The sequence below is a fragment of the Fusarium musae genome, chromosome 4 (genome assembly GCF_019915245.1).
Source record: "Fusarium musae strain F31 chromosome 4, whole genome shotgun sequence".
Lineage (NCBI taxonomy): Eukaryota > Fungi > Ascomycota > Sordariomycetes > Hypocreales > Nectriaceae > Fusarium > Fusarium musae.
Genome location: NC_058390.1, coordinates 677,162 through 692,591, shown reverse-complemented (window position 1 = coordinate 692,591; position 15,430 = coordinate 677,162). Strand labels below are relative to the sequence as shown.

The window sequence follows — 15,430 nt, the reverse complement described above, 5'->3', positions numbered from 1 at the left end:
CTTGGCTCCCTCATAGAGATTTCAAGAATCGGTATCGAGAAACCCAGCATTCCCAATATGGAGACGAGATTGTTAACGTCCCTGATTCTAATAAGAAACCCTGAAGACAGTGAACTGACAAGTGGGCGAGGCTCGGTTGCGGGAGTGTGGCGAGCACAGCCACAGCCTGGAGATCGACACAGCCAATCAGAGCTCACGAAGGACTAACATTTTCCAACTTCGGTCGTTCTATTTCCGCGACTGTAAATCCCATCCCTTCTTGTGGAAAATGCCACTGATGGGATATGGGCTTTCCGAACGGAGCTGCCCATTCCCGTTGATTCGTTTCGTAGATCAAATGCAGGCGATTCTTCTCTACAAACCACAAGCCAAGAAGATCATCGAGGCAAAAAAAAGCCAAAGCTCTTGGAACACGCCAAGAACAGTCGATGGACCCGTGAACGGGCGGGAGAGCATGGATGGTCAAAAAGAGAAGAGCCAAGCTTACACAGCCACTCTCTAGCCGTCTCGTGCCTACGAACCACATGGAACGGACGGGATGTAGAGTTTATATGGTATCATCATTTCAGCCCAGACAATTGGATCTCATGATTTCTACGCGTACTGGCTGAGCGAGCAGAGAGCGAGAGGCATTCAGCGATCATCATCTGCATCCCCCATGTCCTCTATTAAACGTGCAGTAGCCAGGAGAAATGCCCTGTCTGTCTGTGCCCAACCACAAGACAAGCCGCTGTCAGGATGTCGAGTGGCGCGTGAGCTTCCAGGCTGGGCAGGTTCCCGTCGCTTCTGCAGTCAAAGACTCGAAATTTACAGGGGTCGAGGGGCACCATCTCGCTGTTCTCAGTAGAGGCTTCCAAGATTCCTCCACTAACGAGCCTGGCTCCCGCGCAAATCCGGGAGGTCCGCTCACTGTTGCGTCAGGGCTTCCAGGGATGATGGATCCAAAAAATGGCTGAGGTGCCCTGGGCTTCCATGAGGCGGGGCGACCTGCGTTACGTTACGTAGTGCCGACCCGATTCTTTAGTCTTGGGTTGTTGCTCACTGCCAGCCAAGAACTGCTCTGCTGGGAACTATGACTATGACTGCCTGGGCTGCCCACAATCTGCTTACTGTACCTAGATCAATCAACAAATCTTGACGTGAGCTTTCGACTTCTCCAAAACATCAAAGATCACTCATCTTAGCCCACGCGGCGTGATCAGCTTCAACCCTCTGAACACAACCGCCCACCTGATCTCGATAAGCGACAAGAGTCAAGACCGTCTACAGCTCACCAACAGCTTTGCGCGACAGTGACGCCTTTACAAACACCCAAATCGCCTGTATTTCAACTTTCTTTACTCGATTGAAGCGCAAGCCGCAACACAACTACGTCCCCTGCGCCCATGGACTCCGGCGGGGTCAGGAGAAAGGATACGACCAAAGGCCCGCCTCTTCGAGTTCTATCACTCGGTAAGCGCCCGCCAAGATGACGTCTGCTCTTTTTGATCCAATGCTAATACGCGCCAGATGGGGGAGGTGTCCGCGGTTACTCCATATTCATTATTATCCAGGAGCTTATGCACCGAACTTTTGTCGAGATCGAAGGCCGCGCTCCCAAGCGACACGAAATTCCCAAGCCATGCGATCATTTCGACCTAATCGTCGGTACTGGTACAGGCGGGCTGATTGCCTTGATGCTGGGTCGATTGCGTCTTGACCTCGAGACGTGTAAGGAGCTCTACGTTCGTCTAACGCGCATGGTTTTCCAGACCGACAAGACTATTGCGGGCATTCCCTATCGATCGACCTTGTTCAAGGCCAGCAAGCTTGAGGAGGCTATCAAGGCGGCTGTCCAAGAACACACGGTGAAGGAGAGGGAAGGCAACGATGGCTCAGATTCTCCCCTCACAAATCCTCTCAACGCTGCAATGTACTCAAGCGCCGGTGCCCCTCGCCGAAACCAGAGCAATGCAAGCACCGTTAGCTTTAGCGCTCGCAGTCCCGCCTCGCAAATGGCGTATCGACCTGCGTATAACTCGAGATACGGCGATCCAAACGCGCGCCTATACGATCATCGAGAAAACCGCACCAAAACGTGAGTCATACCTCAACGACTTTCTACCCATGACAGCATCGCTAACTTATTTTCTAGTGCGGTGACGGCAGTGTACAAGGGTTCTCCTCGAGGCTCACCCGCAGCTCTTTTGCGGTCCTACGATTCTCGAAAAGAACCTCCTCCCGAGTTCGACTGCAAGATTTGGCAGGCTGGTCGAGCCACTTGTGCGATCGGATTGGCCTTCAAGCCCATCACCATTGGTCAATCAGTTTTTCACGATGACGGCGTCGGCACTTTCAACCCTAGTCCAGAAGCCCTGGACGAAGCTGTGGTCAACGAGTGGCCCGGTCGCGAAGTGGGTGTTTTTGTTAGCGTCGGTACTGGTAGACGGCCCAAGGGTAGCGATTCGAATTCGCAGATGTGGTATGAAGGCTTCTTGGGTGATTTTGCAGATGCGCGAAGGAAGTTGATTGCCAAGATCGAGGGTTGCGAGAAGATCCACGAGTACATGATGCGCGAGCACCTTGGAAAACGAAATGTCAGTATCGACGCCTACTACCGTCTTAATGTGGAAGTCGGTGTTGGTGAGTTTGGAATGAATGAGTGGAACCGACTGGGCGAAATCAGCACTGGTACTCGACGGTATATGTCAAGGGAGGCCGAGCAAAGGATGATTCAGGGCATCTCATCAAAGCTTGCCAAAATTCATCGAGCCAGGATCCGTCATGCACGAGCTCCGGAAGGAATCCCAGAACTTGTCAAGTCAACTTCAACCACATGGGAGATGCCTATGGCATTTGAGCTTGCAGGCGATATCCCAACTACTGTTCCACTTCCTCACAGCCCCGCGAGCCGGTCTTCGTTCGAGTCGGGGTCAGATAGTTTGCATATCCGCAACAACAACCATAACGGTTCGCCACGAAGCTCCAACGAACGAATGCACACAGAAACGTCTGTACCACATAACGTTCCCAATTCTCCTCCCCTAGGACCCCGTGGTCCTAGCGCCAGCGCTCCGACTTTACATCCAGAGGATCGTTTGGCAGTATCATCACCTACACCTGCGCAGTACCGCGAAGGTGTGTCGGGCCAAGACTTGATCGCTATTGTCAGCCCAGACGAGTATCCCAGGCCACCTCCCAACATGGCCGCGCCGCCACCGACACGGATTGAACCGCCGCCGCTGCCACCCAAGACGCCTCTCCCGGAGAGCCAGCAGCATCAAGGTCGAAGAGTGCCTGCGGCCGCCGCGCCTCCTTACCCGTTAGACGATGACGAGCCCCCGCCTGTGAACATGGCCCGAAAGCCCGACTACCGGGGAAGATAAGCATATTTTGATGCCGCTTCTTGACGAGGCAATCCTTGCAATTTTTCATAAAATAACGTCTCGAGCTTGACTATGAGCTCGAATCTACGAAAATCCATGAAACGAGAACTAGAACGATTATAAGACTGGCGTTGAGGGTGGAGGAACTGGGGATGATGATTCTTGTTCTTTTTGCTTCTAATTCTGCACGACTAGATACCACCTGGTTTTATTTGGATGCGAACCTTTGAATGTACTTGATGCTATGAAATTGATGGAAAGATGCTGGGATGATAGCTACTATACTGTTGGTCAAAGTGGCTGTACTTGTATAATGGAAACTAGCTTTTTATTCATAAAGGCTGCCTATTCTCTTCGGAGATACGAAAGTTAAATTAAAATGGAAAATGGGGATCTATTGGAATTATGTTGTCTCATTGTTCGATTAGCTGGGCTTCGGAGGATTTGAAGGTTCTAGGATCGCGGGTGAGCAGATCTTCGATACGACGGGGCTCGCGGTAGCATCCGGCCCCCCACTGATTGTTCCCTGCCGAGGCCTAGGCCTTGATAGATCGTACGGTAAGTAAGAAAGCCGTAAAGAACCCCTGTTTGCCTCTGGTCTACGACGAATATGCGACGAATATTCCTTCGAGGGATGTCGTAGGATTCTTATACATCCTCCTCAGATGTAACGCACGGTTCGCTCTTTTCGTTATCAGCAGCTGTCAACTGAGACAATGGACTGATCGAGAGTCTTGCCACGAGGCAGCTGAAAGCCTGGAAGCTCGCCTTGGCGCTAAAAATGAGAATCCATTCCCCCGTCCGTCGGTATTCGCGACTATGCTTGACTGTTTTGGGATAGCTTCACAATTTAACCTTCGATTCATGTTTGAGCCTGTCGTCTTCAATTGGAGAGTTTGTAGCAAACGTTTCTGGCTAGGGCGTGTTAATCCAAGTTCGAGACTCGGTACGATTAGCCATCTCCAAGACAAGAGGTGCATAACAGTATCAGTATTGCTGTGTTCTCTCTCTCTCTCTTCCAAGCAACCTCTTCTCTTTGTTGCATCACATCCGCTAGAAGGGAGGGAAGAAGAAAAAGCAAGCAAGCGAATCGTCACTGTGATCGGCACCCACGGAAAGACACGCGGACCCTGGTTAGACATTTCTTTGTTCTGGTATTGCTTGGCATATTGTCAAACGCCTCTGAAGATTTGAGAGTTTCTGTCATCTTCAACGACGGGGAGAAAACAAAACAAAACAGGTGCTTTTCTTTTCGATACTGTACTGGGGGTGACCTTGCATCGATATTGGATCCTTCTATCTACAACCCGCGTATTCCCAAGGAAGAGAAGACAGGACAAGAAAAGAGGTGAGAGGAAGAGACTCCCTGCATCCGCGGAACTGTGCACCAGAGACACGCATACTGCGCTGCAACCAGATAATCCCTCCCTGGACCAGCATCAGGCCTTGGAAGAGCCTACAGCCGCACGTTGCCGCGTTTGGTCAACAGGCTCGGCCTCGCGCTTCAAATTGACATCAGATATATTCCCATCTGCTCTTCTTCTCTCTTGGCTCTGTCTCTGTTCCTCTCTGAGGAACAAACATGGCTCTCAACTGAACCCCTACAACATCAGGGCATTTCAGTCATTAAGCCCAAAAAAACAGAAAAAAGGCACGCCCATCTTTCTTTTTCTCTCCCTGCAGTTTGCAACACACAAACTTGCATCTTCGATTTAACTAACTGGAACCAACAACCACCTGCCGCTGACCCCTGGCCTGTCGTTGAACCAACAACCTCAGTCAGCGTCTCTGACCGGTTCTCATTTGGGAGCGCTGAGCCAATCAGTCGCTTGAGCGACGTCAAGGGGACACCGAATATTACCGCCTAACACTCTCGATCTGATCATTTTTTGGGGTATTGCAAAAGCGAGAGGAGTACTCCGTAAATAAAAAGGGAATCGCTAAAGTTGCTGGTGGAACGACGATGCCGGTACTTGGAGCCACGCCGATGCAAGTCGCACCTCGACAACGAGCTCCGCGACAAACGTCATCGTGCCTTGAATGCCGTCGTCGCAAGCAAAAGGTGAGTTTTATTATACATCGAGGACTTCTCAATTGAATTGGGACATCTTTGGTCTTTTCAGCCTAACTATTTGCCACTTTCATGTTAACCAATTCTGTACCTATGCCCGGACAAAACCCGACTAACATGCGTAGTGCTCTCAAAGTCAACCATGTACAAATTGCTTTCGTCGGTTTCCCTCACCAGAATGTATATATGAAGTCAAGTCTTCCAAAAGGTCGGTGTACCTGTACTACCGTGAATGAACCCTTCATCACTGCCCTTCCAGGATATCTCGTCTACAGTACAGCGACTAACATGCTCTAGACATCACCCAATAGCTTCACGGCCTAAACCACCTCTAGTGGTAGATGTACGAGAAGGTCCTTACTCACATCTCAACCCTGCGACTATCCAAGACGCTCTCTATTATCTCGAGGACGAAAGATCACCAACTTCTTCGGTGACTAGTCCCAGCTCATCCGTTGCCACTTCAGCTACACAACCACGAACCGATCTATGGTTACCTTACAAGATTCATTCATCACCAAATGGTGACGACGACGACACGATACGTCAGTCAGTCTGGACCATCACGGCAAAGAGCACCGCAACAGCCAAACTCAATTATTCCAAGGAACATGTCGCAGAGATCCTAGGGTCTCAAGATTACGATGAGCGGTACAATATCATCCCGCCAGTTGATGGCTCTCCAGTACAGCTAGAGTATCTTCCCATGAAACCTACCAAGTTAAACAAGGAGTTAGTACGCATTCGTAAGTTGTGTTTGTCATTTCTGTCTACTTGTCACTAATGCGTGGCCTAGACTTACAATTACTCTCACGCTTCAAATGTGCAGTAGATGGTAATCCAGATCCTGCGAACGAGTTCATGAACTTCTGGATTCCCTGCACTTTGCAAGATCCCCTCCTTCTCCAAATCGTCTTGTTCACATCATCGTGCTGGCTGTCCGAAACCCGTCATTTTTCCAAGGCTTTACAATATGCACACAAGCATCAGGTTTATCGAATGCTGAATTCTCAGCTCACGGATCAGCAAGCACAAACGAGCGATACTTTAGTCCTTGGTGTTGTCCAGATGATTGCTGATTCTTGGTACTGGGGTGCTACACATGATCTAAAAGCACACCTTAGTGGTCTTCGGGGGATGATCAACCTGAGAGGTGGACTGTCTCAGCTCGGTTTGCGTGGTTATCTGGCCAAGATGGTCCTCATGTAAGTTGTTGTACAGCAGTTGCCAAGAGAATCCTGCAGCTGCGGTGTCTTGATCTCCGCCGTACAAGAATCTGACGTGGTACAGTCACGACATCGTCATGGCGCTCGCACATGAGATCAAGCCCTCCATGTATGGACATCCCGGCTTCGAGTTCCGAGATTCACGAGCTATGCCCTTCAACACGGCCTTCAACACCCCTTTTATCAGCAATTGGCAATCTTTCAAAGAATGCTCGAATTCTCTACAATTACACCCAAGTACTGCTCAAATACTCGACGACATGAGGGGCTTGTTCTCAGCCATTCTAGCTTTACCTAGAAACCCGAGGTCTGAGCATGTCCAAAGAGTTCTCTCAACGGCTCAGTGGTTTCACGAGAGGATCCTGAATTTACCAGAAGACACCCCAGCTCTTCAATCTCCAAGACCTTCCCATTCATCTCGAGCAAGCTCTGTCGAGAGCCCAGGCAGTTCTGCGGGATCACTTAGAACTGACAAGTCTTCATCGCCCTCCCTACTTCCAGACATCATGTATCGCGTCATCCGCAAAGTGGCCTTGATCTATTGCAAAGCAATCCTTGATCGCTCCCCAATCAGCTCTGCCTGTTCTGAAGAAGACATTCAAGTTCTTTGGCTATCGATCTGGAAGTCCGGTCTGGCAACTTGGAAATCAGTTCTCGGTATCTTCGCATGGGTCATGATTGCCCTCGTGACAAATTGTCACAAGATTCGCCCTGGCCGTCTCATCAAGACCTTGACCATGTCTACAATGATGTCCATCGGGATGGAGAACTGGGACGTCTTTAATCACATAGCGAAGACTTCCTTTAGATTACAAAGATGGCTCGCAGGAGGGCGCGATGATACTAATGACCTTATGGGAGGAGAGAAAGTGGTGGACAAATATGGCTTTGGGATGATAGACGCATTACCGCCTGTCGATATACCAGCTGATGTGGAATCATCAGAAGATATTTAAACATGCAGACCTCGGCTCTGCAGAGCACCAAGTTCCGTCTTCAGTCACATGCATATACGAGCAATGAATGGTCTCTGAACGCGGAGATCATATCCGTTTAGATGTTCAATGACGACATGTCTCAACTGTGAGTATTTGTAAAACCATAAAAATTGTCAAATACTCGCTTTCCCCTCTATCTATGTACAGGCTGATGCTCCCTCTCATGCCGCTTCTGATCACTTGAAGAGGGCAGTCCATATTGCACGGCACCGAATTTGGGCATTACGTGGTACAATGTACGATTTCACTCCGCTTCGAGACAACATACCGAATGGCAATATTCTCTTGCCTGGAGACGATGGCTACGAGGTAGTGTTGCAAAGATGGAGCGCGGCTTGCGTCAAGAGAGCAGTATGTCGAACGCAACGACTTCCCTCACGAGACTCACATAGCATAGGCAGCTATCGTCTTACCGACTGACTCACAAGAGGTGTCCACGGCGGTCAAATTTGCAGTTTCGAATCAAATACCAATGACCGTATGCGGTGGTGGCCACTCATCCAGCGGTGCCTCGTCAAGCGAGGGCATGGTCATTGATCTAAGAAAGATGCGAAAGGTCAAAGTCAACGCAGAAGCTATGACTGTCGCGTTCGAAGGGGGATGTCTATGGGAAGACGTTGATACAGCCCTTGAGCGACATGGTCTGGCGACAGTCGGAGGTGTCGTCAATCACACAGGGGTTGGAGGACTTACACTCGGCGGAGGCCATGGTTTTCTCACACCTCGACACGGTCTTACCATAGACAACTTGTTGAAGGTGGAAGTTGTTCTTGCAGATGGGACGATAGTCGAAGCGTCTGAAGACGCAAACCAGGATCTGTTCTGGGCTATTCGAGGCGCTGGTGCTCAATTCGGAGTCGTAACTCGCTTCGTATCTCGAGCTCATCGACAAGACAAGGTCTGGAGTGGAAATTTGGCGTATTCAGCTGATAAGCTACGTGACTTGCTGCACTTTGCGAATGCGTTATATGAAAGACCCAACTCAGAGGGGCATTGCTTCGCATTGGGTATTGGCTTTGGGCCTGATGAGACGAGCCGTGTCGTGTCTGCTATTCCTCTGTTTCACGGCTCAGAGGCAGATGCCAAGCGATATTTCTCTGGCCTCCTCGAGATAGAAGCAATCGCTAACGATACGGAGATGATGGCGACGGCGAAGACGAACACGCTCCTCAACTCCGTCATGGACCACGGCATTCGACGACTCATGGGCTCAGGCAACATCACAATGCCTCTGGATATTGAACTAATGCTACAAACAGCCGAAACATTCTGGAAATTTTGTGAATCACACAATGGAATGGGCAAGTCTGTCTTAGCTATTGAGTTCTTCCCAACGGACAAGATTCGAGAAGTCCCCCAGGATGCAACAGCCTACGCCAATCGAGGCGACTACTACGACGCCATGACTTCATTTGCATGGGAGAACCCAGCCTACGATGCAGAGATACGGCTGTTTAACAGGAATCTGTGTAAGAGGATCCGGGAGACGAATGGGTATTCAGCTACGGCGGGTGGACACTGGAGTAAGGGGCCTGTGGGAGTGTATATCAACATTGAGGCTGATAGTATATCACCCAAGGATGCTTGGGGGGTGAATCTGCCTAGGTTGAGGGAGTTGAAGAGGAAGTATGATCCGAATAATGTGTTTAATAAGTGGCATGGTATTGCTGAGGATACAGCCGGGACGGTGTAATGAGATTGTAGAGATGTTATTCGAGATATCATGATTCACGAAATGAAATCACCATTACCAACAGTTTCTGCTTGAGAATTTTTCATGAAAGCTGGAATACAAACCGGATTGCATTCCCTCAAGATTTATTCACAGATCGTTTGTTGAACACCTCATGCATGGGCACGCACGATTCCGAAGTTTTGGTTGATTCGTTGTCGTTATCTACTGTCTAGCATGCCACGATTTCTATCTGTACATCAAATATATAATTGATATTATATCTGAACTTGTCTAGTATCGTTCTACTTGAGTTGTATACACCAGGAGGCCTCATGGTTGAACATGGCGTCTCCAGAAAGCTTACCCTAGGCCTTCTTCACCCGTCACTTGGAAGATGAGCAGTTCGTTCGCTCCCTCTCGCAGCATATTCGTACTATGAACAAAACAAGAGGAAAGAAAAAGTACTTTGATTCATAATCATTTCGACAGATCTCAGTTTATTAATCGTAAAACATACAAAGATTCCGAATCCCATTACAGTACAGGGTAAGTTCTGAGACACTACGATACGATAATGACACCACCCATGGTGTTTGTAAGACAAGGGATGACAGAGAGAACGCGAGGCAACTGCCTTCCACATCAGCTGTTTCAAACTGAGGACGCCTCACTACCTGCGCTGCGGAATAGAATCTTCGTTGGACCCAACCGAACGCCCTGCACCGGGCGGCAGCTTGATAGAGTCCGAAAGTCTCAGGCCTGAAGCGCACCAACCAATAACCAACATAAGCGAAGTGAAGTGAAGTGAAGCAAGCCTGAAGGGATTAGGTAGGTATAACTGAGTTTCGGCTACGACTTGGAATTTCAGGAATCACTCAGTCACGTTGGTGGTGATGGGGGTAACCTTGCTTGGCGACCATCGAGAAGCGGGAGACGAGACGGCATGCCAGTTCTAGCACCGTACATACAGTACCTACCATGGGATGGGCATGTCGATGATGCCAGTGACGCTAGCGAGTGCGTTCCTGGGCCCGAGTTCCGGAGATAGGAGGGTTTCAAGGTTTAGTTAGGTCAATGGCACTAATGAGCGACATACATTTGAGTATGGCGCGACAAAACGTATGTACGGAAGATGCCGCACAAGTTTACGATATGTCATATCTGTCTGTGAGCTTGGCTTGCTTGCCTGGAACAAGAGAGACGCTCTAGGCGATGGGAAAATGCCCAAGGCTGGTGTTTTGTGGGGGTTCGTTGAGCAATGCAGAGGGAGGGAGGGAGGGAGGGATCTACAGGGGATCTGGTGGAGGTTGAATGTAACGGTATCGCGATGTTGAAAATGCTAGAATGCCTGCGGAAGCGGAATTCCTTGGCTTACAAGTGGTGTCATGGGCGTTGTTTGAAGGTTTAGCTATTGATCCAAGGTGTAGGGAGATGGGATGATGAGGCTCACCGTATACCGAGCCCTAGAAGAAAAAAGCAAAGTGATGAACAGGTACGAAGCAACATGCCACTGATAAGTCGAAGTTTATTAATGCACTGGCTGCATCATATCGCATCCATCTCATCACGCACATGTACTACTGCCTGTAGGTGTAACTGTAGGGAGGCTGTAGCTAGATACCTAAGCAGGCTAAGCTACCTAGTACTGTAGGTACCTAGCTGTAGCCCGCAAGGTAAGCCTGGTAAGGTATCCGTAGTGTATGTACCTAGTGTAGCGGATACAGTTGCATGTTACGGTTGTAGTCGATTAGTTAGCTGACAGCCACATAGGCTCTGCGGAGTGAGATCCGCGGCACAGAAGAAGCCAACGGTTGCGATGGTTATACATACCCGATCAGTACAAGTGCGTCGCGGTAGTTGAGCAGGGTCCTCTTCTCTATCTTGTTCTTATTTTATTGTGTTTCATGGCAGTTGGAGCCAATAATCACTGACAGTAACAGAGGAGATTGCAGACGCGACCGATGCATGCACACGCCCTGCCACACCTCGACTGCTTTGGGTAGTTGTAGCAGGGTTGGATTTTCAGCTTCTCTCATGCGTCTTTTCCCTTTCTATGCCTGTTGGCTTGGCACGGTAATACTGATACGTACGTACCGTCAATTCAGTTCAAACTTAACTCACTCAGACTTGGTGGAGAAGAGTCGGGGGTGGAGTTGCATCGCATACAGTGAGTTACAGTACACCGAAAGTGTCCGACGGAATATTTACATTCAGTGACGTCAGGGGTCTGTAGCAGCGGTGAAGGATGTGATCCATGGATGTTACCATGATGCATTGGATCTTTCTTTGGTGGTGAGTTATTTCCGTTGGTGCTTTGGACTAGTAACGGTTTCAAGAAGCACAGGGCATTTAAAATAGACAGGGGAGATGGTAACCTCACTTGTATATCATGATGACAATATTAGACCTTGGAGTTGAAGAGATTTCAACTATACCACGTACATAGACAATTGTATGCTGAACTGAATATGCACATTGACCAACATCCATGATTGACAAATCTCTACGTAGACGAAACAGAACAAGGTGGAATCGACAGTGGGGGTTCCATGATGGAGGGGAAACCCCGCCCTCCAACAAGACATCATAACTCTTGTTCTCTCTATTCTCCCAAGAGAACTGCCGACATATGGTAGCAACTCATTACCCCCAAAGATAACAAACAACTACCTCAAAATAGCTCTGCCTACAGTACAGTGCAGCATCAACAATGGCTCCCATCGGCGTAGCATTGATCGGCGGAGGCTTGTTCGCTAAACAGGCACACATGGTGCGAAACCCCCAATACAACCGCCCAATTACGTATGCAGAATGAATGCTGAACAGAAGCCCGGCAGCCTGCTATCATGGAGGCAGATAATCTCGCCCTCAAGGCCATCTACTCCCGTTCTCTCAAGTCGGCCAAGGAGACGGCTGCCCTGAACACCCGCTCCGGCCAAGACCCGGACTTGTACTCGGCCGATTCGGGATCCGGCAAGTCTTTTGACGACCTTCTTGCTCGTGAAGACATTGAAGCCGTCATCATCGCATTGCCCATCCCGAGCCAGCCCGAGCACATCAGAGCTGCTCTTGCTGCTGGCAAGCATGTCCTTGCCGAGAAGCCGCTTGCGCCCACCGTAGCTGATGGCAAGAAGTTGATTGAGTACTACCGTAGTCTGGGAGACAAAGCTACCTTCTCGATTGCAGAGAACTTTCGGTACAAGCCATCGTTCGACTATGCCGCTGCGGAGGCCTCCAAGCTCGGAAAGCTGCAGCACTTCAGTGTACGTGTGTTCTTCTACATGAGCGAGGATTCTCAATGGTACGGCACCGCTTGGCGTGCAAAGCCCGAGTTTCAGGGTGGTTTCCTGCTCGACGGCGGAGTGCACTTCTCTGCAGCGACACGACAGCTCCTCACAGATCCAGCAGTCGATGTGACAGCCTTCACGACTCAGATACAACCTCACCTGGCACCAATCGACACCGTGAACGCGGTGGTCCGACTCAAGAGCGGTGTAAGTGGCACGTACCAGCAGTCCTGCGGCTCCAAGATGAGCACCTCAGTATTCCAATTCGGCTACGAGAAGGGCTCTGTGGTGGTCGACGGAGATAAGGTGACCGTTACGCCGTGGGATGGTGAGCCTGCTGTCAAAGAGTTTGAGAGGACGAGCGGTGTGACGGAGGAGGTTGAGGCGTGGTCGAAGGCGTTGGCTGAGGGAAGGCCGGATAAAAGGCAGAGCGTCGAGGAGGCGTTGGCGGATCTCGAGTTTTTGGAGTTGATGTTTGAGAGTGGCCTCAATGGAGGGCAGGCTAAGAAGTATGAATGTCAGTTGTGAAGGTGAGATTTTGGTGCACTTAACAAGTCGGTGTGTAAGTCATTGAACATAGTAGTAATATTGTGCCAGGAATATGAACAGGCATCATATACAGCAGCTAACAGTAATACAAACGAAACATTAGCCGAATAATGTGACTAAATTTTACTGGTTTCACAAGCCAGGTTTATGACTTTCTGAATTCGCAGTACTGAGCCTCTTGGCCTCCACGATCCTGGCCTGCGGTAGGTATACTAACTGGCAGGCGAATAGCACTAATCATTAATTGTTTATCATAGTGGCTCATGTAAGCCATTCATATCCAATGCTTACATATATCCTTAGAGCTTAGCCTTTGCTTTAATTGCATCGTCATCAACGACCAGCTCCTGCAGCTTTTCACGAAGCGTTGAGGCCATACCATCCTTTAGCGGTCTATTCGTCTCACGATCAACATACACCTGTATAAACTCCCCTACCGCCTTCACCTCATCCTTGCCCTTCTCAAAGAGCGCCGTCTCGTACGTGACGCTAGATTTACCTAGCTTGTTGACACGTAGGGCAAGCTCCGCGACAGCAGGGTACGCGATAGACGAAAAATAGTCAGTGTGGGTGTGCACGCACATGCCAAACTGTGGTGCTGTAGGAGGATGGAGACCACAATTCTCAATGAGGTATGCGTTGATGATAGAGTCGAATCTGAGAATTGAGGGTTACTCGCTGGATCTTGAGATCGTAGAGAGATCGTCACTTTTGATCATACTTACAAAAAATTGTAAACGGAATTGTTCATGTGGTCGTACATATCATTGTCGTTCCTATTAACAAGGGAGTCAGTCTATCGAAGCGATAAATCATATCCCTTGTACACGTGAGAGATGTCACTGTGACAGTTGACGCATTCCGCAGTTCGCAAAGATAAGGTAGGGAAGGGTCAAAGGATGAGTGATGGTAATAATCCGGAGCAAAGGATACGGCTTTAGCTACTAAGTTAAAGCATCAATGAGGCGTGAACTCACCATCGCGTGCGGTAGTCAAGGAAGAAACGATAGTCTTCTCTCTTGCGGGTCTTGAGCTCCGCAGGTGAAGCCTTGTTACCCATTCCGCGGTTCGATTCTCTGGGGTAAGTTAATGGATCCGTAGCGTTCTCGACCGTGGCTTTTTGCTTATGCCCTTTTCACTTTACGAAGGACTTGTTTTGTGGTAGTAAACAACTGGTAGCGCCGTCTGCGTGGGTAGAGAGGCGTAAAGTCTATTGGGCGAATTGCCAAGAAAACAAAACAGACCAAGCAAGAAATGCGACCGAGGTCAATGAGTCTAGACTGAAGGGACTGAGACTGATGATTTGATCCTTCGACAGTTGCGCGCGATGTGAAATAGTTATGGGGTAGCCTTGTTGTCTGGACCTCTTATGTCTCCGATGGTGTTTACGTTGTGTCGATGAGGAAACAGCCCCAGTGTTCAGAGAATCGGGAGCCAAGGGGCAAGATCTCAATATCACGATGGAGGCAGAATTGAATTGAAACGGAATAAGATGAGATGCGAGAAGCAGTGAATTCCTGGGGTATTCACTTTTGGATGTGTTTCCGAGGTCCTGGGTTGCCCAATCTCAAAATGGAAAAGCCGAGGTCTCTTTTGACGTACGGATACATTCACTCTGAATTGTTTTTGTTTGTTCCCAGCCCCGGGAATTCATGAGGCATTCCCGTCTTCGACAGCGGTTTGTCCGCGCGCGAGGCTGATTTTAGTGGACGGTTGACCTAGATTCCGCGGTCGTGGCAGCTAAGCCTGCTAAGGTCGGGCACTCAAATCCCCTAGAGCACCCGAGAGACAGTGGATGACGGGGAAGCCTGGCCTGGACTGGGCTAGACGCCTGCAGGCCAGTGCCCCCCCTCAAGCCCTGTTCGTCAGTGGGCTCTAGATTGACTAGATTGACCTTTTGGCGGGGGAATCTTGAAACCATCTGCCAACACGGGCAAATCAGGCTTTACCTTTGCCCTGCAGAGGAGTCGACTCTCCAAAAAGGCTCAGACCGCCCGGGGATTAATTCCCTAGAACAGGCGAGGGGTCCATTCCTGCCGCGTGTCACCGCTCGTTTCTGCCGTTGCCTCAACCCACAGAAAAAGATATCGTCAGAATTTCAAAGACAATGTTTGCCAAGGGAGTCTCGCTAATCCTCGGGCCCATAGACGTCAGTGATAATTTGTCACTACACATTCTTTCAACCCTTTGCCGAAGAAGACGCCCTTATCTTCCAGGCATACCTTTGCCTGCCGCACACAAGGTTAAAAAGCGCCGCAA

At 49.6% G+C, this 15,430-nt stretch overlaps 5 protein-coding genes across 5 annotated transcripts; 4 read left to right on the top strand and 1 right to left on the bottom strand.

Annotated features, from left to right (window-relative positions):
• Positions 1-1,385: 1,385 nt before the first annotated feature.
• Positions 1,386-3,365, top strand: J7337_005164 (uncharacterized protein; the record flags this gene model as incomplete). The annotated part of the gene is made up of 3 exons (XM_044822846.1): positions 1,386-1,452; positions 1,510-2,077; positions 2,135-3,365. 3 exons carry the CDS (start codon positions 1,386-1,388, stop codon positions 3,363-3,365), a joined length of 1,866 nt encoding a protein of 621 aa, XP_044681337.1.
• A 2,188-nt stretch (positions 3,366-5,553) lies between these two features.
• On the top strand, positions 5,554-7,618 carry J7337_005163 (uncharacterized protein; the record flags this gene model as incomplete). Its single annotated transcript, XM_044822845.1, has 4 exons — positions 5,554-5,644; positions 5,748-6,182; positions 6,233-6,641; positions 6,727-7,618. 4 exons carry the CDS (start codon positions 5,554-5,556, stop codon positions 7,616-7,618), a joined length of 1,827 nt encoding a protein of 608 aa, XP_044681336.1.
• A 514-nt stretch (positions 7,619-8,132) lies between these two features.
• On the top strand, positions 8,133-9,353 carry J7337_005162 (uncharacterized protein; the record flags this gene model as incomplete). The annotated part of the gene is made up of 1 exon (XM_044822844.1): positions 8,133-9,353. One exon carries the CDS (start codon positions 8,133-8,135, stop codon positions 9,351-9,353), a length of 1,221 nt encoding a protein of 406 aa, XP_044681335.1.
• Positions 9,354-12,181: 2,828 nt separating this feature from the next.
• J7337_005161 (uncharacterized protein) lies at positions 12,182-13,150 on the top strand (the record flags this gene model as incomplete). Its single annotated transcript, XM_044822843.1, has 1 exon — positions 12,182-13,150. One exon carries the CDS (start codon positions 12,182-12,184, stop codon positions 13,148-13,150), a length of 969 nt encoding a protein of 322 aa, XP_044681334.1.
• Positions 13,151-13,470: 320 nt separating this feature from the next.
• J7337_005160 (uncharacterized protein) lies at positions 13,471-14,231 on the bottom strand (the record flags this gene model as incomplete). Its single annotated transcript, XM_044822842.1, has 3 exons — positions 13,471-13,828; positions 13,897-13,947; positions 14,149-14,231. 3 exons carry the CDS (start codon positions 14,229-14,231, stop codon positions 13,471-13,473), a joined length of 492 nt encoding a protein of 163 aa, XP_044681333.1.
• Between the last annotated feature and the right edge of the window lie 1,199 nt (positions 14,232-15,430).